The sequence below is a fragment of the Zonotrichia albicollis genome, chromosome 3 (assembly GCF_047830755.1).
Source record: "Zonotrichia albicollis isolate bZonAlb1 chromosome 3, bZonAlb1.hap1, whole genome shotgun sequence".
NCBI lineage: Eukaryota > Metazoa > Chordata > Aves > Passeriformes > Passerellidae > Zonotrichia > Zonotrichia albicollis.
In genome coordinates this window covers 53593556-53619152 of record NC_133821.1, presented here as the reverse complement: position 1 = coordinate 53619152, position 25597 = coordinate 53593556, and the positions used below count along the sequence as shown (strand labels likewise).

The window sequence follows — 25597 nt, the reverse complement described above, 5'->3', positions numbered from 1 at the left end:
CCCCAGCCTTGCCTTCCTCGGGAGCATGCCAGGGCTACTTTTCTGGCAGGCTGAGCCAAAAGAAATGTTTTGCAAGCGAAGGCTCCAGGTAACCCTTTCCCGCCTGGGACCGGCGCACTGCAGAGCATTGGGGCACCCCTGTGGCAGCAGTGTGATGATGCTGCACTGCCCTCGGTGCCACGGAGCAGCCTGCAGCCCAAGGAGTCACAGAGCTGGCTGCTTTGGCTGAGGTCCCGTCCCCTCCCTAGCCCCCCTCCTATCTGGGGACTTCAGCCCCGCCATCCCCACGCCAAATCCACAAGCGATGGAAGAACCCGAGCAAATGATGACAAACACAGCATTAGGGGTGTGACAGAATGACAGATGATTTAATGCTTCTTGAAGTTTTTTGTTTCCTTCCACAGGGCATTGGTTTTAAAAACAAACAAAACGAGATAAAATAAATTAATTTATGTACACTTTACATACACTGTGTCACATGGAGCTTTGCAGCAACAGTAACCAGAAATTGTTACAAAATAGAAAGTTACATGGCTGTTGCAGGCCCTCAGCCGCCTGCAACCTTGAAGGTTGTCATCCTGAGCGTGGTTGGCAAAGTGATCATGTAAACATGTTTAGAAGCATTTGCGGTGGACAATGGATGGGCCAGCTTCATCGTATTCCTGCTTTGTGATCCACATCTGCTGGAAGGTGGACAGGGAGGCCAGGATGGAGCCGCCGATCCAGACGGAGTACTTACGCTCAGGTGGGGCAATGATCTGGAAAACACCAAGAGAGCCGGGATCAGTACACAGGACTCTGCTGTGGGGGCGGGCACGGGGCTGGGCACAGCCCCATCCAGCTGCTCCCGAGAGCTGCGTGCTCCTGCCTTACCTTGATCTTCATCGTGCTGGGGGCCAGGGCTGTGATCTCCTTCTGCATGCGGTCAGCAATACCTGGGTACATGGTGGTACCCCCAGACATGACGTTGTTGGCGTACAGGTCCTTCCTGATGTCGATGTCACACTTCATGATGCTGTTGTAGGTGGTCTCATGGATACCTGCAGACTCCATACCTGGGAGAAACAGGCAGGCACAGGTTAAGCGCAAAGCGAGAGCTCTGCAGGGTGACTCTGGAGAGAGGGGAGAGCTGCCAAGGGAAGAGAGAGGGAGGGGGGCACGCACCAATGAAGGAAGGCTGGAAGAGGGTTTCTGGGCAGCGGAAACGCTCATTGCCGATGGTGATGACCTGCCCATCAGGCAGCTCGTAGCTCTTCTCGAGGGAGGAGGAAGAGGCAGCGGTGGCCATCTCGTTCTCAAAGTCCAGAGCCACATAGCACAGCTTCTCCTTGATGTCACGGACAATCTCACGTTCAGCTGTTAGGGGGGAGCAAAGGCATCAGTGTTTGCAGAGGAGGAACAGGGAGCATTGTGCTGCTCCCATAGCTGTGCTGGCATTTCAGACCCCCAAGCACACATAAGCTCCCCCTGGGAACTGTTTCTGGGGCTTGCAACGGGGTGAGAGCATCTCTAGAAGTGTGAGGGCTGGAAGCGAGAGGGAACTTTTTGGAGGAGGGAATGGTGCTTACCTGTGGTGACAAAGGAATAGCCACGCTCAGTCAGGATCTTCATCAGGTAATCCGTGAGGTCGCGGCCGGCCAGATCCAAGCGCATGATGGCGTGGGGCAGGGCATACCCTTCATAGATGGGGACATTGTGTGTCACACCATCACCAGAGTCCAGCACGATACCTGCGGAGACAAGAAGCAGCCGTGTGAGAGATGTGGCCACAGAGGGTCCTGCCCTGGGATTTTCCTTGGGGCTCCTTCAGAGGTAGGGGACCAGTCTTGGGCATCCCTGCTCAGGGAAGAGGAGCCAGCAGGACTTTGCACTCACCAGTGGTACGGCCAGAGGCGTACAGGGACAGCACAGCCTGGATGGCCACATACATGGCAGGGACGTTGAAGGTCTCAAACATGATTTGGGTCATCTTTTCACGGTTGGCTTTGGGGTTAAGGGGGGCCTCAGTGAGCAGAGTGGGGTGCTCCTCTGGGGCGACACGCAGCTCATTGTAGAAGGTGTGGTGCCAGATCTTCTCCATGTCGTCCCAGTTTGTGATGATGCCGTGTTCAATGGGGTACTTCAGGGTCAGGATACCTCTCTTGCTCTGGGCTTCGTCTCCTACGTAGGAGTCCTTCTGACCCATACCCACCATGACGCCCTGCAGGGGAGGAAAGCGGGGGCTCAGCAACCTCTCCACGGGCAGCAGCTCGGGGCTCCCCAGCAGGACGGGAGGATGCCGAGGGCTGGAAGGCAGCAGGGATCCGCAGCCACGGCCGTGGCAGGGCGTGCGGGGAGGCTCGGAGGGGGAGCGCGCCGTACCTGGTGGCGGGGGCGGCCGACGATGGAGGGGAACACGGCCCTGGGGGCATCGTCCCCGGCGAAGCCAGCCTTCACCAGGCCGGAGCCGTTGTCGCACACGAGCGCGGTGGTCTCGTCCTCGTCACACATGGTCTCGGCTGTGTCTGCGGGGCACAGGCAGCGGGGCTGAGCCTCACGGCGCTCGGCAGCCGCGGGCGGAGGCGGTGGCGGCGGGGCCGGGGCTTACCTGGGCTGGCTGTGGGCTGCGCGCGTCGGGCAGAGAGAGAGGCTCCGCTCCTCGCCGGGTCACTCGTGGCCGCCGCGGCCGCCGCCGAGCCTTTTATCACGGCGGGCGGCGGCAGCGACCGGCCCCCAGGAATGCGGCCCCGGCCGTCCCCATATTTGGTGTCGGGCCCGGCGCGGCCCCGGCCCGGCGGTGCCCAAAGAAGGCGCTCCTGGCCCCGGCCCAGGTGAGCCGGGCCCGGCCGTATAAGGCGCGTCTGCCGAGCCCCCCCCGCCACCGCCTGCGGCCCGCGCCGAAATAATCCCCCGGCAGCACCGGCCCCGTTAAGGGCAAAGCAGGTGGGGGCGGCCGGGAGCGCCGCGGGGCTCGGCGGGGCACGGGGAGAGCGGGCATCGGCTCCGCGGCCACCACGTGCCCAGGCTCGGGGCTGCGAAGGGAAACGCCCCCCTCCCGGGCCTTCCCATGGCTGTAGGTGAGCCCAGGGGGAGAAAGGGAACTGGGAGAGAAGTGAAGTGACAAGGTGGATCCCTGGCTTGCAGGGCACACGGCGACAGCCCATGCAAAACCCACAACTTTACACATGAAGTTAAAGCCGTGCATGGTTTCCTTGCTGTGATTTAAAAATGGAAAATAAATGCGCGGGATAACATCTGTCAGACAAATGCCTGAAGAGAAGCCCGGTAAAGGATTAATCCTGGTCTGATCCCAGAAGCCTGACGTAGTGGTGAATGCTGGTGCCATTACAAGTGCCCATTGCTGGCTGCTGAGCTCGGCCAGGCAACACGGGAACCCTTCAGCCATCCCTGTGGCTCACCCTTTCCAAAAGGAGTGTGGTCTCACAGGCAAGTCATCTCTGACGAGCTGAAGGTACTATGCAAGTGAAAAGGAACAGTTCATTTCCTTCAGCTACGGGGTATTTAGGCAGAGGTTCCACGTGGGACACTTGGAAGATTTTACAGATACTTGGTTTCCAAGGAGAGAAGAGGCAGTAATGCAAGCAGATTTGCAACCCTGACACCATGTTGATGCAAATCAACCTTCATGATCCTCCCTGAAGACACAGTCAAGTGTAAATCCTTTGAAAATTTAGGGAGTCAGGCAAGAAGGAAGAGGAATAGTAGGCTAGAAGCACTGTGCTCTGAGGAGTCTCCTGCGAGTGAAGGTACTTCTGCAGGTGATTTCCTCCACTGCAAGGCAGAGCAGACAGCTCAGCAGAGAAGCAGACAACTTTTCTTCTCCTCTGTTTAACTTTTGCATCCTCCAGGTTGACAGCATCCTTCTTTACCTCTGGCAGCCATTTAATTCCTTCTGCTATAGATTTTGAATTCCCGTCAAGTTGTTATTAAAATGTGCTCTTCTCTCGCCCTGTTCCTCAACTTGTATTATTCTTCAGTTCTGTCATCAACAACTGGCAGTACAAAAATCGGAAGCCTGAGTGCACTTAAAGGCATCACAACCACCAAATCTATTTACAGAACTGCAGTGCTTCATTGTGGTTTCCATAATATGGCTGGTTGTGTTGAATCAGAAATCAAGTAACAGAAACTCGAACGCCGCTGAAAGATAAACATCCTTAATCCTGCAATGAAACATGATGCAAGCATAAACCCACTCTATTCCTTCTGTTCCCTTTTATTTTCTCTCTACCCCAATCTAGTTTACAGCACAGTACCCAAATGGCAATGTCAAATTCTCCCACTTCTAAGTAAAATATAATTTTCTGCAGGTAGATCTGATGTTTATCTGGATTCACTAAATGAATGTGGTTTTTGTCTCAGTTGGAGTTAGTTTCCAGTACAGGGCACAAAGAACTCATTATCCACCATGCATAGCTTCTGAAACTGATCACAAATAAGAACTGAAAAACTTTCCTGCTGCTCTGGTGACAACAAAGGATGCAAATGTGTACCTCCCGTACCTTGCATGCTCTCCATTACTGAAAAAATAACTATTTAAGAACCAACCTATATCCTTATTCAAGAGGAGTAATCCATCCCCCTCAGGCAGTTTTAACCCTCATCTTTTTGTCACAAGTTTGTTTTTGTTACACTTAGAAACAAGCTAGAGCTGTGGCATTTGCCACCTTCCATATGCAGTGGTAAATGAAGGCATCCTTCTGGAGCAGTAATCTGAGACACGAGTTCTGCACCAGCACAGTTTATTACATAATGAAGCAGAGGACAGAGAGGAGGAATAACCCTGAGTCCCAGACTCTTCAAACTTTCCAACAGAATAGAGAACCAGTTCAACATTACTAGTACAAGAACATTAAACATCTGTTTAGACATGGAAGTTATTTTAATGAGGCTTTGTTTAAGTAAACTCATTGTAAGTAGCCTTCTGTTTTGGCAATAGTCAGATGGAAAGCTGTTGTATAAACGCCAAGTGCCTCCCAACCCAGCAGTAGAGTAAAACAGTTGAAAACCCTACACAGCTCATCCTTTCCCAAAAACCTGGATAATACTTTTACACCAGCCATGATAAACATGATCCAGCAGGGAACCCACGCACTTTGAAACAATGGATAAGCATGATCAGAACTGCTTGCCCTGCCACTCCTGACAGAACGCAGAGAGCTGGCTAAAAGTCTAGGAAGATATGACATATCCCCAGAGTGATGTATGGTGGACAGTCAGAGATTGCTCTTCAAGCAAAATTCAGGAGTCTAGGAAGAGTTAAGGCAGAACATATTTTGGCAGGGGCAAGCAATCACTTCTTCCATTAGTCCCTTTCTCCCAAAACCCTCTTAAGTTTATCGATGTGAAACCGCCCTCAAAGTGACATTCAGGCGAACACGTGGAATTCCTCCAAGGCTTTAAATGAGTGACTCCTTTGAAGCCAGAGCTGGGAGTTACACTTCCCAGCCATGCAAGACTGCAGAAGAGCAAAGCTTGCTGCTCAGAACAATCTTAGAAGATGACTGCTATTGCATTTCTTTCCCATATTAGTTTGAACCTCTCTACATAAATCTATTCTTCCAAACATGTTCAGACTCTCAGCCCAGCTTACTGTATTAGTACAGGGAGGAGGGGAAGCCACGGAAGAGGAGCTGTGCTTTTAAAACTAGAAACTGGATTCTCTTCAACCAATTTAACTTCTGACCTTCTCAGCTGTTAGATCAAGTTGTTGCAGCAGGCATGGAGCCAGACAAGTAAAACATAAGGGCGTGCAAGTTGCTCTGCAGTCACTTTCTGGCTCTTGAGCTACATGTAAAAGAAAGGGGCAACACATCAGATTGCAGTAACTTTTATTGAAACACTAAATTCTGCTGTTAGTCAGAATAATTGACAAATTGTTTTTAAAAAAAAATTATTCCCATGTCAGAGATAACTAACTGGGGCAGTGGGGTTAAAAAGGAAAACAGTAGTGTCTAGCAGTAGAGACCAAGGCATGGGAGTAAGGAAGATCATGCTGTACTCCCACACTTTCATAAATGCTTTCGAGGTTTCTTCTGAGCCTAAGCACAAGCAGTTGCTGTGAATTACTGCATGGTGAGCTGCTAATCCCATTTTACATGTATGCTAGAAATAGCTTAAAGGGAAGTTAAATGGATACTATACTAAAATGTTTGGAAAAAGTTTAATTTAACAGATATGAACTGAAAGAATGGAGTATTTACTGGACCAGAAGGCCTTGAAGGAGAGCTGCACTTTATTCCTTTCTGTCACAGACAAGCTGAGTGATCAGTGAAAAGCCAGTTATCCTTTTTGTGCAAATAACAAAAATGCAAAACTAAAATTACCTAGTTTCTACTAGGAAAGAAATGTTGCAAAAAGAAAGAGTGGAGTAATCTGATAGAATTACCTGTTGTTTCTCAAGTAATGTACACAGTCACCCAGCATCAATGTGTTCAGTCTTTTCTCTGAACTGAAATCACAGCCCCAGCAGTGACAACACAAGTTTCCTACCCTCTTGCAGTGGGTCCCTGATTTTTACCCTGTGTGTGATTTTCACCCTGTATGTATCCTTGAGTCTCAGACGGGACACGTTCTAAGATACACAAACCAGCAATTTTATGAAAGGCACAGAAAATGAAAACTTTATTTTTATTTCGCCTGAAAACACAACTCTGCGTCCCCTGACTAAAGCATCAATGTCTATACATTTAAGACCATGTATTATTACTCATACAGACTTTATCACAAAGCTTTAGCAAAAAACCAAACAGAATATAAAAAAGTAAACATGAATTTAAGAGTTCTTTAGAAAAAGTATTTTAAAATCCCAGTGAGAATCATGCTTGTCCCTGAACATAGAGTTCATAGTTTGCTTTTAACACAAATTCGAAGTAAGAGTTGTATTTCAAGTTGCCAAGTTCATTTGCTTGAAGCAAGTCCTTTACCTCTGGTAAATACTCACTTAACTGAACTCCTACAAAACAAAACAAAAAATTTATTATATCTCTGATTAAAGTACTTTGCATTAGTAGTTAATATAATTTTTAAGTAAACACCCTGCTTCCATCACAGCTAAATTACTCTTTTGGAATTGGGAAGCTCTGACTCTATTATACATGTCAAGAAATACAATAAAGCTTAAGTACCCTGTAAAACAGAGTTAATTTTTTTTTTATCTAGAGTTCAGTAATTCAGTGATTAAACCATAAATACAAGTCTTTACATAGCACTTCATCAAAGTAAAATAAATAAAAATAAAAGAAAGGCAAGAGAAAAGAAAGCTCAGTCATAAAATAACTATATATCAGTTGCAACAGTTCCAGCATAGGGCGTGCAAGTCTTAAAAGAATGCAAGGGAATCGACAGGATTGAACACACAAAACTGGAACTTTTCTGAAGTACTTGAGTTTTGTGTTTTTCACATGAAGCCTTATGTGTTCTGCAAAAAGTTTCTATGCAGTAATATTTGAAACAGGCTTTGACTCCCAGTTGCTTCCCTTCTCTCCCTCCCTCCTCCAGCTGTAAATTCCATGGCCATAACTTCCTATAGTCAGCTTTAAGTGGAGAATGGGAGGTGTATTTTTTTTGGTTTGGCTTTTGGAGAGAAAAAACAAAAGCAAAAAAAAAAGGCTAAAATAGATTAAGTCCTACCGAGTGTCAGTCAATTAGCTTTTGAAACAACAACTTCATTCAATTATATTTAAATACACTTTACCTTCTTTCAACAGCTTCTGTAGTATTTTCACAAATATACTATCTTTAGATGCCTCAATTGGATCATCTCTACCATCTGGACAGGACCATCTGAAAGTCGAAGAATAATTTTGAGAAAGAATTACACAGACAAAATAATAGGAACACTAACAAGAAAACACAGGAAAATTAGATAAATTATCAAAGGTGATTAATACATGTCCATATGGAAGCATTATGTGCTTGGTTATAGCTCAAACAAGAGTTTTTTTCTAATTAGTGTTAATTAGTCATTATTCTAGTAAAACTGGAACAAAACTGCTCTACTATAATGTAGTCTAGTTAGGAGGAGAACAGAAATGTTTCCCATTTTTAAACCATTAAAAATCACAACAAAACAACATTATTTCTTTGATAATATAGAAGTATTATCCATTGAGATAAGCACTACCTACTGTGTGCAATTATATTTTACAACTGAGGCGATAAAAGTGTAGATTTTTCATTTTGGTAGAATAAAGCAAGAGAAGCAATTCTCCAGTGTGAAAAAAATCAAAACAAAACAAATATCAAACACTGAGAAAAGAAATGGGGAAAAATTGCAAGATCTAAGCTGCAGGCCTGTAACAACACACACAATCACAAAACAAAGGTTATCTACCCTGTGATTAAATGACTCATGAATACCAGTCTCATCTGTGATTAAAAAAAAATTCCAAACAGATTTTTCTAAGAGGAAGATTGTTTTAAATGACAATTTTTCATCCTTGTAGTGCTTTATATGCTCCAGTTTAAACTCAACACCAACCTAACTTGTTTTGCTGTGATTCTAACCTTTCAGTTGTTAAAATTTCCTGTTCCATGTGCTAAGCTGTCAGACAAAACTGGCTCTCATATCACTCCCGAAACTACCACAGGCCTGTGGGACGTGCCTGTAACAGATCTGAACCTGGATCCAGAAGCTATTATTGACAAATCCTCTGTACTTCACTGGTTTCACCCCGGATGTCTCTTCAGCTCCTAAATGTCTAGGATTACATCTTTAATTCCACTGGGAAGAATGTGAGGAAAGGAGGGAGGGAAGGGGGATTTTCTCCCCTTGGGCACAGAGGAGGACAGTGAGGACACAAGCAGAGCATCAGGAGCTGACTCAGCAAGGCTTTCCATCCTACCCAAGAACCTTCTCACCATCTGTAGCCCTCAAGTTAGAAACCACAGGCCATCCTCAAAAGCAGGAACTGTCACATCTCTAATGTTTACTTTTGCACACAGATGAAAGTTACCACCACCTCTCTGTAAGCCTTTGTGAGCCTTGCTGGACTAGAAACTCAGCTGGGACATCAAGTTTTCTACCCACTATCCAGTCACCATTGTATGTGTTTGAACCGTCAAAATTATCACATTCAAAACCCTGTGCTTGTCCAGGGTAGACAGATCATAAACCAGTAACTGGACTGGTGCCATGCATGAGCTCTGAATTCTTCTGCTTTAAAATTACAGGAATGGAAAACACTTGGAATAGTGTGAACCTCTCTCTGCTTATGATTTGTGTTATATATGGACATAACTTAGCCATGCAATTAGGAATTATTTCCTAGACACCACTGCCATTTGGAATCTATCCTATGCATAAGTGTGAATCCAAATGCTGCTTATTTCCATTTTAATCACAAACGGCACAGTGCATTTGGAACGTATTCTCTCCTCATCTTTTCTTCCTTAGCTTCCTCTGGGAACATAGGTGGGAGTTAGGAAAGTCGGAAGACTTCTGAGAGTTGGAAAGGAAAGGGAGGAAATGCCATTTGTGTCATTTAACCTGGGAAAGAGAACAGTACCACTGTTTGATGAGAAGGTCCCTGTGACCAACTGGATTTTGCCTGTATTTGGTTTTAAAGATCCACAAGAGCGGCTTTTCTAAGAATTTGATCTCTTACAACCAAAAATGCAGTTTTAACTCAAAAAGGTCATGAAACTGCCAGTGTGGTTCAATGGCAAAATCCAAGTGAAATAAAAGCTTGCAGGAGTGACCTCTGCCTATGTAATCTTATTAAAAAGCTTCTACTTGAGATGCTTCATAGGAAAAAAAAAAGGTTAAAGTTCAGCATTGGTCACTTCTTTCACTTCAGGAAAGGGTTCAAGAACAAAAGCTAAAAGCTGCATGGGTTCATTTCTGCATCAGGTGCCAGGACTGCACAGTAGGTTGCCATTGAGATACATCAACAAAGTACTGCAGATTTTTTTTTGCTGTAGTTTCACTTTTCAAATAAGAATACATGTTCTGATCAGACACATTATACTTTACTAACCTTATCCTGTGAAATTAAGTATTTTTTGTGAATTAGAGAATAGTGCACTAAGATATAATTCTGGAAGAGCTGTGTCTCAGGAACTTATATTTATACTTACCCATCTCTTTGGAGAGCTTTACAGAGAATTTTGAGTTTAAGATCATTTACATCCACTTCTTCTTCCTTCAATTCATATAAGGAGAAAAGACAGGCATATTAAATTTCTAGGGTTTTTTACAAAGAAATAATCACGCTATCATGCAGACTGCACCAATGAATTAAATTCTTCTATCACCAAACGCAATTTTTAAAAAATGCTGTTTTAACAGATGATCTGATTGGACTTTTGAAACACCAAACACTGTTTGTTTTCATTTGAAATCTTGGATTCAGACTTTCTACAGCATCACTTGACTGCTGACAACCAACTAACACAGCTTGTAAAAGGGCACAAAAATATCAATTTGCAAAACATTGTATTCTAGGCAAATTTTATTTTACCCATGTGCTAAATGAAGAGTGGTGTCAAAGCTCTTTTTTTGGTATGGCAAAGCTAACTTGCCATAACATGCACTAGTGTTCACATGAGGATGTATGCTATATGAAAACATTAGTAAATGTTTTCAAAGATATACATTTGATTTGAAAAGGGCAGTTTCTGCATTGCACAGAAACCACCACCTCTGATTTGTGCTGAATGGTTCTACATAAGTTGTTAGGAATTTTAATATCTCTGGGAAAAAAATTTGAAATTGCATGGGTTTAGAGTAACATTTATTCTATTGAGAAAGAAAAAAAAATTTGGAAAAAAGCAGATGGCAAATCTGTGGTTCAAAGCTATTTACGTGTTAGAAAGTGGTGACTATCACACATTACCTCATGACAATCAATGAAACTGTCAGGAGGGAGGACACAAGAACTGAACTATGAAAACAAGTTAATCTTTGTCCTGTTTGGAGATAGCCTGTAGGGAAGCAAGGCTCTAAAAAGAAACTATAGACTATAAATGGGAAATGAAGATGAAGAGTGTAATTTTTCTTAAATTATCTGAACTGCATTTGGCATTATGTCTCCAGTGACTTAAAAACAAACTGAAAAAACACACTGGGGTTGCTTTAATTACCATACACTAAACTAATATGTTAATTAACTACAGATGCACCACCCTAGCTTAAATAATAATAAAAAAATCTCTAGGTTAGAAATTCTTCAAAAAGTTTTCCTACCTCATCAATATATTCCAGCAGATCAAGTGCTTTCTTGAAGTCATATTCATTGGCTCTTCTGTTCTCATCACATATGAACAACTATGAAATCAGAGATTAACATGAAGAATTATTTTTAGCCTACAAACTAACGTAACTGGTATCAGGGACAACCCACTGTAGGAAGACCACCACATATTTTCGACTTACATGACCTTCTCATGAAAATATGTCTTGATTCAACCGCTAGTATTTTTATAGTAAGGAATATACTTAAGGTTTTAGAGCAGCATTCCACCTACGTGACAATGGCCTGTGGACAAATGATACTGGATACAAGGCTGCTGCGTTTCAAATTTAAGTGCCATTTAAGGCTGTAACATTCCTGGACTACTGTAGGCAGAGCTCAGCTCCACAAATAAGCTCTCCGAATTATTTCGGTAATTAAGCTCAAAGCAGAACTTCAGCACATGTGCTGCCTTTCAACCCTTAAAAACAACAAGTTCCCCTCAGTATTTCATATCACCCAACTATAAATTAGTGCTTCAAAGAAAAATTAACATTAACACTCTTTTAATTTTCACTTTCTGAGTCTCATTTTTGCATTGCAAGTAGCAAGTATTAACACTAGTTTGACAATAAGAGAGAATTCAGAAGGAAAACAGTTGTGGTGCCAGCACTTGCCAAGTCCTGACTGACACTTCCTATCCTTCCCTAATCCCACAGATAGCCTTACTTAAAGACACAGGTAAGCACTTCACAATCTGCTATTAGCACAGTTCTAAGAAAATAACCAGAATGTAAACAAGCAGCTTGTTTACATGTCAGCTTTTGATTTTCCACAGGATTACAAAAAATACAGAAATATTGACACCCAGATATAAGTGACTTCTTTTACAATGCATTGCTGTTATTCGTGGAGTATTTTTTGTGTGCATCACTGGATGGTAAAAAAATGTGGCAAAACCAGGCAGAATCAGTAAGGCTACTGGTTCCTGGCTGATCCCAGAAAGGAATGTGAAAAAGGAATCAGCACTATTACTTATCCCAGTACTGGAACAGTTCTAATTTTTGTTTCATGATGGGTTGGATTTTTGTAAAAGAAAACAAAATTAGAAAGACTTCAGGTGCCTCTTTGCAACAGGTGACCAAAAGCCTCTTCCTGGTTCTAGTACTTCCTTTTTCTATCTTGCAGCATCCCTCTCCACTAGGGTAGAAGTGTTTGTTCATTCTGCCTTCCAACTTCTGCCCTACCAAGAATGCAAAGGAAGGTAAAAATATCCTTTGGTGTCTCACATCCAAAACCTTGTTTAGACTAGTAAATCAACTTCTGACACTGATCTGATTTGCTTATTCTTGCAGCAGCACTCCAAAGCACACATTCAACAGAAAAAAACTAGGACCAAACCCATCATTCTGATGTTTGCTGGTAGAAACTAAGTGAAGTCAAACTAATTCATAGATCAGATCTTTAGGTGCTTAGCAAGTTATGTAAGGGATAAAGGCAGCTGTGACCTTCTGATTTATTTCACCACAAAGGGGCAGAAAACACACTGGAAGTTTACCTGTGTAATGAAGACAACATAGGACACTTACATCAATGAGCTGAGATGCAGACAGCACTGGCATATCGTTGAGGTTCAGCTGCTTCTCTGCCAGGAGTTGTTCGGGAAGCGTCTCCTGATGTAACAAAAAGCGCTCCTGCTCTGATATTTCTTGTAGTCATTTAAGGAAATGAATGTTTCATGTTACTAAAATGTAATAATAAATTTTGTGGCACAACAGCAACTGTCAAGCCACAATATTATTCAAGCCTACAAGCGTTTGTTATGAAGCATTCTCTTTGGACTCATCCACATTCCCAAAGCACAGAAATACTTCCACTTCAATAGTGCCTTCCCAGGGAACCAGTTCTTACTTTCCACTCATGTTCCCAGTGCAATGAAAATGCATAACTCTAATTTTGCCCCAAAACTTCAAAATTAATACAAAGGATTGGGTGGAAGCTGTTGCACTGCACAGGAAAATGAGTTGGTTGCAACTTGAGGGAGCTGTGCCATGGACATGACCCATCTCATTAACTGTTCAATTCTTGACTGTTTTATACTTGCCAGTATGAGCTGCTTTAGGATGAGAAACTTGCTAGTCTGAGACATCCAAATGGAATAATATCAACCATACTATACGAACCCTGCCCTTCCCACTAACTTTCACTGCATGTTAGAATAGGGAAAATAATTCTGTGGAGCATTTTATCTGTTTAGAGGAATAAGCAAAATGTAGCAGAAATAATTAGTCTTTCTTTATCAACAGGAAAGTGATACATGAAGAGTTTAAATTTTAATAACTACATCATGTGCCACACAGAAATGTGTAGCAGAATGCATTCCAGAACTAATTTTGAGAGTCTTCTAGTCCACTGAAATAAAGCTTTGATTATCTCATTTGTAATTTTTAAACTTTTTTATTTAAAGGTGAGATTCTTCACATCAGCAGTCATTTTCACGGTGATAAAAAACAGATTTAAACTTCAAGATTTCATGCAATGCTATACAACTTAAAAGGCAGATAATACATTATTATTATTATGAGCTAAAAATAATTTTTAAAGCCTACTTACTTAACGTAACTATTACCAGGCTTTTTCAACAGGATATAAGAATTGTTCATTACACAGATGGTTGAATACGCAGATAAACAGAAGTAAGCTTGAGCAGCAACCCTGAGTCATATTCCAAAGCCTCCCCCTGGTGGCCAGAATCCTTTAACCAGTACTGCAAAATTGCTTTTTCTCAAACTCACAGCACATATGCCGCACAAACAGTATTTTCCAAAGGGGTAGGAATGGCAGAGCAGTGGAACCATTGCACTCGGTAATGAAGCAGGAGAGATATTTGTACTTCTCCTGTTCACGTAATTTCAGATAGAGTACAGTGAAACACTGTCATGGTAACCCTCCTAGATAAAAAGCAAAACCCTGAGAAAGCACTTCTTGATTACAACTGTATATATTTGCAACTGCATTACAGTTACAGGATTTCCTTGTATAGCCTAAGAGCTTCAGGACTTGAGAATAATTCAAAAGTGAAAGGCATTCTATAAACGGGCTCTAAGAAATTAAGTAATTTTTACCTTGCATCTGAAATATAAAATGCAGATTCATTAAAGTACATTCAGTGTGAATGGCTGACAATTTTCAGCCACTTCTCAAAGTACAGGTGCTGCTTGTTATTTCTGCCAATAGTATACATGTTAGTAGAAAAAGTGGAAAGGCACAGATTTGCCATGCTCCTAGTCCTAACTCACATATGAAAGTGAAGACTCAGTTTACTGCCTCACACTGTCTTCCTTGTGCTTCCTAAAACGAGCAAAATCATCAGCCTATTAATCCTTACCACACTAAGTCAGCACCCTCAACAAAGAAAAATCAATCTCCAAAATTAATGGCATTCTAATTCAGTAATTCAGTAAGTCTTTTCTTCACTTTGTCCTGTTTTTATTTCTTACCTTCTATTTTCTCTTGTAGTATGTCTTCCGAGAAGTCTGATGCCAGTGCAGCTAATTTGCTCAAGCCAAGAAGTGTTTTCTTCTTTGCAAAATATCGTGTCTCCATATTTGCTAAAGTCTGCAATGTTCTGTGAGCCTAAAATAAATACAGATGTTAGAAATCAGTTTTGTAAATTAGGATCAGAAGAAAAGAAAGAAATTCATCTGAACAGAAATTTCACAGCTATTTATTTTTTGTAGTATTATAACCCTTAATTTTAAAAGTTGTACAATTTACACAGTGAAACTCTGCATTACAGCCTCCGAGAAGATGCTCTCTCTTTCAGCAAAACATTTAAAAACTCTTTTCATTGCAAATAAAAAAAAATCTACTGCATTCTCAAAGGATAAACTGCAACTTCACATACTGTATTTTTAGGATCTAATTAAATTCTTTACAATAAAAGCCAGGCAAATATGTTTTGACAGAGCACTTCTTCATGCAGATTGTTTTTACCTGTTAATTTGAGAATTTGAAAAACAAGAATTGCAGTAACCAAATACAGAGGCAAGAATTTGTTTTTCAGACAAAGGAACAGTTTCTGAGCACTTACTCAGAAATAAACTATCTACACAGAATTAAGTATATATTTTAGAATCCATACCTCCTCTTCAAAGTGCTTTGACATGACATAGAAAACCTCAACTGACACAAATGGAATATTACAGTATTCTCAGAGTGGTTTTTATCGTTTTTGGTAGGGGTTGATATGAGTGGGACTTTTTTTGTTTGTATAAGAGGGATACAGCTATTCTATGAACATAGAATTTGCAGTAGGATAAATGTTTCCATGGTTTTCATGCTTAGCAAATGTGCATGTAGATTGAAATAAGCCATTTTTGATTTTAAATAGTTTTAACTGTTAAATGAAATGCATTTTTAAGTCTAGCAGAATGATGGAAAGACTGACCAGGAAGTAGAGGTGATATAATTTGAAAGCCCAGAAGACAACAAATGATCACGTTTAAAAACAGTGTTACATTTATCTATCCACAGGCATATTTACTATTAAAAATACTTTAAACTATGAATGTAAGTGATTAAAGTTACCAATAGCTTTTTTACTTTCATGATATCTCTAAATTCCTTAGCTTTAAGATGTAAGTCTTGAAAGAGAAGTTTCAGGTTTTCCCTGGCTGGACAATATTATAATGCTATTGATATTCCTTATAAATTCCCAATTCCATCAAAGTTGTGATCATGTAGGCAAACCAAACTTCCTCAGTAAGAAGTACTAGCCACCAGCCAGGGATGAAAAGCAGCTCTAATTTCCATTACAGGTGCATGATATTATATGCATGATATTATATATACATGAACTATCAGATGATGCCTGAAGAGGGGCTTTTGGTACTCCGAAAGGAACAAATTAATTATCTGCAATCCTTCTCCTAACTCACCTGGACAAGCTGCCTTTTGATGGGGAAGAGTCATAACTCAATAAATTACCTACTTGAATATGTACCTGACCTGTTCAACATGTGGTATTTCCATTTGGCTGTATTTAAGAAACCCCACCTTTTGCAAATCCTGGCTATTGATGTCATGTAACCAGCTCAGATGTTCATGTGCTTGCAAGAAACTGGCCAGCTGTCCATGCTGAGCAATAGGCTGGGATAACAGCTTTCCTCGCTTCCCTTTTTCCAGATACCAGCGGAACAGGAAATCTGAGAAGTTCTGAACACAACAGAAATATGAACAAATCTAAAAGTTACATTTCATATCTGGCTTGCCTTCTAAGTGCTTTATAAAATACAATTAGTAAAAAAATAGTAAGAACCTCGATAAAGCCACACACACACACACACACACACACACACACGACAGAAATTACAGTGTTGATAAAATCCCCCTAAGAGTCCTGACAGGTGCTTAAAGTATTCATGAGCTCTCTGCAACAGATGCTGATAAACACAGAATCCTTCAATTAAAGTGATGGAAGTGCCAAAAGTAAATTCTTCACGTTAATACACATGAACAGGAATGACATAAAACCTAATTCTTCTTGTCTCATTTTCAGACCTCTTTCTTTGCCTCCTTCGAAACTCCATGCTTATTATTTCCTTTCATAAACAAGTTTACTTCAGCTGTCACTGGTTTTGAAACATTCCCTCCTACCTACTAATTAACCTGTAACCTTCCTTCTCTCAGACATTGTTTAAAAAAACCTCTCTTTTTTAAAAATAAAAAAACATCCTATTTTATCCTCAAAAACTTGAATGTGAAATAACTAACCAGGATTTCTGTTCAAAATTCAATTTAGTCTTTTCAGGACAATATTAGAGTAATGCTAAATTTTAATTGCATTAACAATTTTAAAATGAAGTCTGAAGAGGATATCAGTCTGATAGCCTATCCATTAGATTTATCTATTCAGCTCTATATTTGCCACAGTAACTTCTTTTCAGGAAGTTTTTAATTTCTGCTTTAAAATAAAGCACATGAAGAGGGAAAAAAATGGTAATTTATCCGCTTTGACAGTCAGGCTGAGTATTTTAAGATGCACTATTTAAAAAGTTTGCTATAATTTCTGTATATTACTGATACTTCTGGTTTTTGTTATTTAAACAATCTTTATGTACTCTACTAGGAAACATGTAGACTGCAGAATTTCTCTTTCCCCAATAGTTGTGGAAAGCTAAACAAACTCATTTCACCAATTCTCAAATTAACACATTTTTGTTTTAGTCCCACACATTTCGAGTAGTCTCTACCACCTTTTTCTTAAGCTTTCTAATATTTCAGCACACTTAATTTTTACACTGGTTTTTAACAGACAGTGGGAAGACCATCCAACAAATATGTAGCAGGACAATGCAAAAAACCCCCAAGCAACAGCCCTACCTTCCTACTGTTCCTAACTAGTTTTATATTACACATTAATTACTTTTCTATGTATACATTTAACAATTTCATCTCTTTTGGAAATTATCCTTCATTTTATATTATGTTAGTTTAATAAAACAACAGTGTAACGACAACAGCACCTGAGTGAAGAAATCACAAAATGCTAAGAGTGAGAAAACATGTTTGGGGCACAAAAAGGTCCCATAAAAAGGTCCCAGCCATTTCTGCTGGCTAGCTTTGCCTTCCCAATATAAAATACTCCACTGAATATTTTACAGTGAATATCGACTTCAATTTTCCACATCACCCCTGTATGTATACATAATGACATCAGCATTAAAAAAAACAGGAAAAGAAACCCCAGAAAGAAATAATAAATTTTGCAACATTTCAGGTACAAACTTATTATAAAACACTAGCTAAAGGAAATAGAAGAGACTTGCCTGATCTGCAAACTGAGTCATGTAGCGTTGCAACCTGGCCTGGTTGTCTGTCTGCTCACACATTTGCACCAGGATATCAAAGTCGCAGTACTTCTCTGCTAAAGCAGCTGCCAACTGGTACTGTCCCAGGGAAACTAAGTAACCAAGAAAAAAGTTTTATCAAAGGAGCTCACCTTTGTCTGAGACCAGAAAAATGAAAACAAGTTTCAAGTGTTGCCATTGAGGAGATACTCACACATTCCCAAAGAACATTCCCCTCCTGCATAAATCTCCTGTGCCCATGCACGGTGGTCACAGACCCACCACCTCTGTCCCACAGCACAAGAGGGAAAAAGGGGATACTAAATGGCATCATGCCTTCTATTTCTTCTGGAAGTTAACATCATCTGCTGTTTGCACTGGGGGAGGCAATTCCATGATTTAACATCTACAATAACAGCCACTTAAATGCACGAAGCAAAAAAGGAGCAGCCATAGGCTTTTGAAAACAAACAGAATAAATAAGGATAATTGGGCTTGCATTGAAGAGAAACTATTTAGAATCTTCCTTTTTGTTCAGTTAAAAATGTATGAGTCAGTAGAAGACTTAGTTCTCTTTGTAAGGAAATATGAATCTTAGATTGAACACAATGATACAAAATGTATTTATAAGCTAACAGAACCCATGAACATGAGCAATGATAGTTTAATGAAGCTTTTTCTAGGAATGTTCAAATATTATCATTAGTTATATATTATCATTAATCATATTACCATTAAATTATATAAATAGTGATATATTATATATATCACTATTTATATAATTTACTTCAGTCAAAAAAATTTTAACTTTCCAAAGTTACTAAAATGCATTTACACTAACTTATTTCCATTTTAAAAGGGAGATTTTCTACGGCTTACTGATTCAGGACTTGACCATATCTAACATGTTAAACAGTGGGTATGATTATTAAATAATTTGACTTCAAAAACTAACTATTCACTGATAAACACCAAACAAGCTTTCAGGCATATAAGTTGATCTCAGCTTGCAACAATATAAACATTTAGAATCCATCTACAGGCTACCTTCAGCCCCGCAGTCCAGGATAAAAAACTGCCAGAAAAGTGCAACAAGTTAGCAGAAGATGAAAGTTCAGTCACCTAGATGTCTAACGAGAGGTATAGACATGGAGTGCGGTCCTGGATGCTAACTTGTAATCTGCTTTTAGTTTGTAATTATCTCATTAAATCATAGACCAGCCCTTTGTACTCTGGAAGCAACTGTGTAAAGCAAACAGAATTCATACACAGATGCCATTTACTCCAAATTGGTGTCATTTCCTCATCGAACGGACCATTTAATCTTTGTGGTTAAGAGCACGGAGAGCACTCACGGAGAGGGGACAAGAGCTCGGATCTTTTCTGCACATATTCCATTTCCACGCTGCTGTAGCGCTCCTGGTCGGCCAGGCGATCCACAGACTTCAGCTGAGCCACGTAGCCATCCAGGAGGCAATCCAGCAGCGCCACCAGCTGCTCGGCCAGCACGCTGCGCAGGTTGCTGTCCACCTGGGGATACACCACCTTCAGGATGGTGCCGTGCTGCCGCGCTATCGCCGCGCGCAGGCCGCTGGAGGCTGGGGAAAACAGCACAGGGAACATTAAAGCAATAATCCAATCGCCACAGCAACCTGCGGCAAAGCGAAAGAAAAACATGACTATGTACAATAAAAAAAAAAAAAAGGGAAAAAAAGCCAAGAAATGGTTTTGTTCTGAAAATCAAAGTAATGCCGTCATCACTCCACTCCCAGCAATAAACAACTGCTCCCATGTAGTTTTACATATTAAACTGAGCCCAACTAAATACCCGAACTACGCAGATCTATGCTGCCAGCTACCAACATCAGCTCTTTTTTCAGAAGAGTTACTCGCACTATTTCTAAACAAACTCAGAGAATACGCACAAGGAAAAGGTGACTTCTGTTAACCCCATTTAAATACTTTGATATAGTCATCAAAACACAAGATGAAAAGAGTTTGCATGGGTCCTGCTTTTGTGAGGAGGAATATGGATTGCAAGATTTCTGTCTTAGAAGCACTAAACAAAAGTGTTTTACTTGTAGAGGCTACAAGGAAGCTTAAGCATCAATTGGAAAGTGTCTCTTCGGAGAACATTTGTTCTGATGGTTTTTCACACTATTAAACCATCAAAACAAAACAACATTTCTGCAAGTAGAGAATCATCAGTCCTTTTAAAACAGCTATGGATCATATTTTATGATTTATTTTAATGTTATGTACCCCACAGATCTGCCAACCACAACCAATGCATTAAAAAAATCTATAAAAATTCTAAAACTAGTTTTCTTTCCCAAATTTGTGGTTTTACAGCCAAATTTGCAATGCAATTTTTTAAAAAAAGCATCATCAGTACTGGACAAACTAAGAGTTAATTGATTCATCCCATTTAATTCCCCAAATGAAAACTTCATTTTCACTTACTCTCACTAACAACCCTGTAGCAGCTTTTAACAGAAAGTTTAAAATTCAGACTGAAGTTCACGTGTTCTGAAACTTATGAACTTGTAATAGTATTTTCTCACCTGTCCATGGAATATATTCAGGTTCTCTTTCTGGAAGTTCTCCTGTTTTATATAAAGAGGCTCTAGACTGACGATACTGACAGGCAGCTTGTAGCATATCCTAGTGAAAGGTAAGGATATCAGTATTTTAAAGTTACCTCAGAACACACAGACCACAAAAAGATGCCTTTTGTAATTCTGAAATGTTCCTTCAATACCCACATTCTTTCTACACCACTTTCTCAGTTGGACAGATGGGGACATATTGACTGAGCAAGAAACCTCAGGGCTCAAACACAAATTCTTCAATCTTTGCTATATATTCATGGCTTCACAACTTCCAACAAAGCTGCAACTTCTCAAATTATCTTTAACAGTAGCTCAGGAGGAAAAGGAACATCCCTAATTCCACTCAAGGTTGTCTTTTCCTTCCTGCTGTATATGGACATGTGAAAAGCACATTCATTTTTCTTCACATGTCAGTAACTCGGATGTGCTACACTCAACTTCTTCTGTGCCCTTCAATGCTTGTCTTCCCCTCCCACAGACATCTTGGTTAAGGAGTTCTGTACCTTAATGATGTTGTTCACATTGACAACTATCTGGGCCCACTCAATTGATTCAATAGGCATGTCTTTCAGGATTTGCTCTTCCTCTTCTAATAAGCATTCAAAGATGGAATCTATCTGGGATACCTTGAAGACAGAAACAAAAGTTACACTGAACACTAACATGTCCACTGTCAGCTGATACCTGAAAGACAAGAGCTATATAGAAAATAAGTACATTAGTATAAACCACATAAACAGCCAAAAATATTAAAAGGTATCAACTAACCTAATGCATAATGATAACCAGCTTATGGTTCATCCAATACTTAAAACTACAAAAAAATACCTTCTTTCTGGACTTAAATCTGAAAGGAAAAGGAAAAAACCCTCATTTCTGAAGACCACTCCATACACTTCCATTAAGCATATTCTTCTATCATCTTCTGGAATATTTGGCAGCAGAATCTTTGTTACATAAAGCATACTGGATAACATATCTGCTTTAAAATAGCAGACTATTATTTCTGTTTTCTTTTATATTTATTTTTCTCCCTTAGCAACTATTGTTCTCTGCAGTAAAAAACTTCCTAAAAATAAATGTTTTGTGCATAGTTCTTCTTAAGAAGGAAGAAAGAAAGAAAGAGCACTTGACCGGAACGCAGCATAAACGGAGAACTAACTTAGCTTGACTAATGGTAGAGAGGACAAAAATTGTAAGTGACTGAACTAATATAATTTCATCCAGGACAGCTCATCAAAGCAGCTCTCCTGCCTGGAAAGCTTCAAAATCTTCAGTCCATCCCTTAAAAATTATAATTTAGCATGCATCTTATGTGTCAGAGAATTTCAGTTGTCCTTTTCATTGCTTATCCATGTTGGATAGTTGGAAATTGTAACGTCTGCTACATAAAATTTGTCAGAAATTGTGTTTCAGTTGCAGACACAAAAAAGTACATACACCAAAGTGAGGAAAATACTACCACATTATCCCTATTTAAAGGGTAGTTGTGTAAAGTTGAATAGATTTTTACAGTTTTACAGGGAAAAGTTTCAAAGTGCATTTCAAAGCACTGCAACATTTACTACGTGCAAGGCCATACAGTAATTCAGGAAGGACAGGTTTCTTACCTCCCTGAAGAACACATCAGCAGGGGTAAGGCTTGGTGGAACATCACATTCCCTTTTGTTCAATGCAATCAGTATAGCAGCATTCACCAGCTCAGGCAGCCTGGAGTGGTGATTCTTGAGAACAATAGCTGCTGCCAGTTTCTCTGCGTGCTCACAGAGCAGCAGTCGGGTGGCCATCGGCATCCCTCGCACTGGAAAACTGCCCAGACGCTCAAACACACCGACCTTTTATTAAAAACACCAAAACAAAACACCCCGTGCACTTTAAACAGTGTTCTAGAGGAATCAACACAGAGTAATAAACTGTGTGTGCTGATACCACAACAACAGTAGGACTTACCTGATGAAGAAACTCAATGAAGAATGAGTGTGCTTTTGTCTTATCCTCTAGCTGATGAAGAAGAATGAGAGATGTGTTGCTGAAACCAGCTGCTTCTAAAAAAAGTAAAGTCTTAGGTCAGAGCACTTTATATCTTCATTTCTGGATGTTTTGTGTCTCTGAGTTAAACTAATCTGTCAATTTTTATAGTAGTACCACACTGGTACTTTTTACAGTATATGCACACACATTTATATACTGCTTACCATGCTATTTTTACTCTATCTTTTTCAACTCTATAATGGCTGAAGAAAAGCTTTTGGAAGAAATAAAGTATCTTTAGATCAGTAGTATTCTGAAATATTCAATTCATTATGCTGCTAAAACAGCAGCTCACGAGCATATTCTAGTTTTAGTAGGATCCAGACTTATATTTTTATCCTTGTGGTGGACTAGCTATTGCTAAATTTATTATGCATTAGACCATAGCTACTAGAAGCTACAGTGTTAGCAGGCTGTAATCTATTTGATAGATCTAATTGACTCCACATCCAGATTTTTTGTATAAACTGAGTCTGCTTACAATATCAAGACAAAAACTTGGAAAAGCTATCACTGAGCAAACTTAGCAAGACAATTTCCAAGAAGCTATCAATTTTCATTTCTGGCTTTAGTCAGGAATAAGCACAGACAGGCTGCCAAATTAAAAATAAAGTTGATTCAGAAAATAGTGAGGATGTGATGCCTAACAATTTCCAACTGGCTGCCCCACACAAACAACAAAACATCATCCAACTGTAACTATTTACATGAACTTTCAAACTAAGCCTCCACTCTGTAACTGGCAGCTACTGCCTAGAGGTTTGAGGCCACTTTCAAATAAAAACTTGTAAGAGACACCAATACATGAACAAAGAAGTTTCTTGCTAAAAACATCTGCTTTAATGCTTTATGTACAACAAATACCCATAAACCAATTTCTCTAGTCCTCTTTCAGGCAGATATAAATACCAAAGTCCCAGAGGAATACCAGCTCACTCTACCCAGGATCCCAGGTGAACAGCTGTGCAGTCACACTGACAAAGGGGCTAACAATGAACAAATAAGCTCTTTCTCTTAACACATCCATTTTTTGGAAAATTATTCAAAACTACACAAGGAATCATGGAAATACTAGAGTAACATCACCTGATCCTTGCACAAAGTACCCTTCTCAGAAATATTTTTTCCTTGCTGTTTGTGTTTACTGCAAGAAGTCAAGAACTAATCGCAGCAGACTGCAAGCTTATCTGGTAATATCAAAAGATGCATCTTTAAGTCTTTGTGGAAAGGTGATAGAGGGCAAAGGACACTTATGCCTTCTTTGCAAAGCTTAAAGTATAATGTTATCTAGAATATTATAGAAACTACTTCAGAAAAAACAACAAATAACAAACAACAACAAAACCAACCAAACAAAACCACAAACCAAAAAGCTCCAAAACCAACATGTTATATTTACCTTCAGGTACAGATTCAGCCCATCTTGGATCAGAGGCAGGGTAATCATCCATTAAGTCCCCACTGATCTGAGTCACTGCTCTATCCAGCTCAGCATCAGACTCCAGGTCTGCATTACTTGGAAAGAGCTCCATTACCATGCTCTGTGCATTGACTATATCTTTCCTGAAATAAATGAAACAGTGTGCCAAATAAAATCAACCAACAGGATCATAAAAAAAACAAACCCTCAGTTAACAGGATTTTCTGATACACTTTTTCTGAAGTTCTTTAGATATACATGAAGCATTTTTTGAACTCTCTCTAAACTAACTGTGGATAAAAGGTACTCCAATTCTTTAAAAGCAAGAAGGCTGCACAACTTATAAATCAAAAAAGCCCAAGCCAAGAGTCAAGGCACCCTTTTTTTTATTACCTTTATTATTATTATTTAAGAGAAAAGACTCATCACACAGAGCTAAGCCTGGATGTATCTAGTACTTAAGTCACTAAACTTCTATTGCTTGCTTTAAAATTTTGTCATTTTCTCAAGCACTCCCTAATGGCAATAAAGGGGAAGCTCATAAAGGCTCTCAGGAAAATGCTTCAGCAAATATAATGCATTATTTTTATTGCCTATCATTTCAAAGAATCCCCTCTTATTCATATCAGTAAGTCAAAGAGCAAGAAGCAACCGAACACAGACCTTCAAAGTATGAAGTTGTACCTCTGTGTAGGAATTATGCAATACACACAAAACCCAGGGATTTGATTTTGTGTATATACTAAAAATTATAGTCTTCTGACTGAGAGGGGATATTGTCAGTCCAACACTGGAAGTATTTCTATTTTTCATGAAACTGTCAGTTTGAACATTTAAATGACCAAGATGTCTATGAATTAAAAAAAAACCAAACAACAAAAACAAACAACCCAGCAGCGCATCCAGATACACTGGAGCATCCAAACAAAGGATACTTTTGAAAAACTGGAATAAACTGAATCTTCTATTAAAAACTAAGTCCCATCTTTACTACCCAGCAGGATGTGTTTCTAAGGAAATTACATGGGACTTTATTAGCTCCTTCCAATCATGAAGTGCCCTCAAAAAGGGCACTTGATCTTTCCACAGAACTTCCTATCTTCTCTAAAGATCACCAGGTCTACAAAGCTGCCAGACCTCACTGTACAGCTGGTACACTTGGCACTTCCAGGGGCTGCACAACCTCCCATTATTTGGTCTGGCCATCTGGACAAGCCAATTGCTATATATGTTCTGTGGAATACTGCTCCATTCATTTCACCAGAACAATTTTTTCTGGAAAAAAAATCAGAATAACTACTATATACATAAAATTATTATTTTCTTCTAGTTTCATAAATATAGCCCAGATTTTTATTGAAATAAAAAGACATTACGAGATATTAATATTTTTTTTTCTTACTACCTTACTACCTCACACTTCCTTCTGTTTCCAACCCCCTTGTACACATCCTCAATAACACTATTTGTTAACTATGCTCTCAGACCACAGCTATGCCAGCCATGTTC

General features: G+C 40.1%; 2 protein-coding genes across 2 annotated transcripts in view; both read right to left on the bottom strand.

The window, feature by feature from the left end:
• Positions 1 to 340: 340 nt before the first annotated feature.
• ACTA1 (actin alpha 1, skeletal muscle) lies at positions 341 to 2747 on the bottom strand. Its single transcript, XM_074537476.1, has 7 exons — positions 2588 to 2747; positions 2362 to 2504; positions 1876 to 2200; positions 1569 to 1730; positions 1165 to 1356; positions 874 to 1055; positions 341 to 758 (listed from the first exon to the last, which is right to left on the bottom strand). Exons 2-7 carry the CDS (start codon positions 2488 to 2490, stop codon positions 615 to 617), a joined length of 1134 nt encoding a protein of 377 aa, XP_074393577.1. The 5' UTR covers positions 2491 to 2504; positions 2588 to 2747; the 3' UTR covers positions 341 to 614.
• Positions 2748 to 6415: 3668 nt separating this feature from the next.
• Positions 6416 to 25597, bottom strand: part of NUP133 (nucleoporin 133) — a 29894-nt gene continuing 10712 nt past the window's right edge. Inside the window, exons 13-26 of the mRNA XM_074537475.1 lie at positions 24068 to 24231; positions 22588 to 22682; positions 22248 to 22472; positions 21141 to 21263; positions 20590 to 20689; positions 19381 to 19623; positions 18005 to 18138; positions 16233 to 16391; positions 14675 to 14810; positions 12764 to 12882; positions 11189 to 11269; positions 10081 to 10145; positions 7697 to 7785; positions 6416 to 6955 (exon numbers count right to left, since the gene is read on the bottom strand). Of these exons, the coding sequence (XP_074393576.1) occupies positions 6819 to 6955; positions 7697 to 7785; positions 10081 to 10145; positions 11189 to 11269; positions 12764 to 12882; positions 14675 to 14810; positions 16233 to 16391; positions 18005 to 18138; positions 19381 to 19623; positions 20590 to 20689; positions 21141 to 21263; positions 22248 to 22472; positions 22588 to 22682; positions 24068 to 24231 (1870 nt within the window). The 3' untranslated portion in view covers positions 6416 to 6818. The remainder of the gene's footprint in view (positions 6956 to 7696; positions 7786 to 10080; positions 10146 to 11188; positions 11270 to 12763; positions 12883 to 14674; positions 14811 to 16232; positions 16392 to 18004; positions 18139 to 19380; positions 19624 to 20589; positions 20690 to 21140; positions 21264 to 22247; positions 22473 to 22587; positions 22683 to 24067; positions 24232 to 25597) is intronic.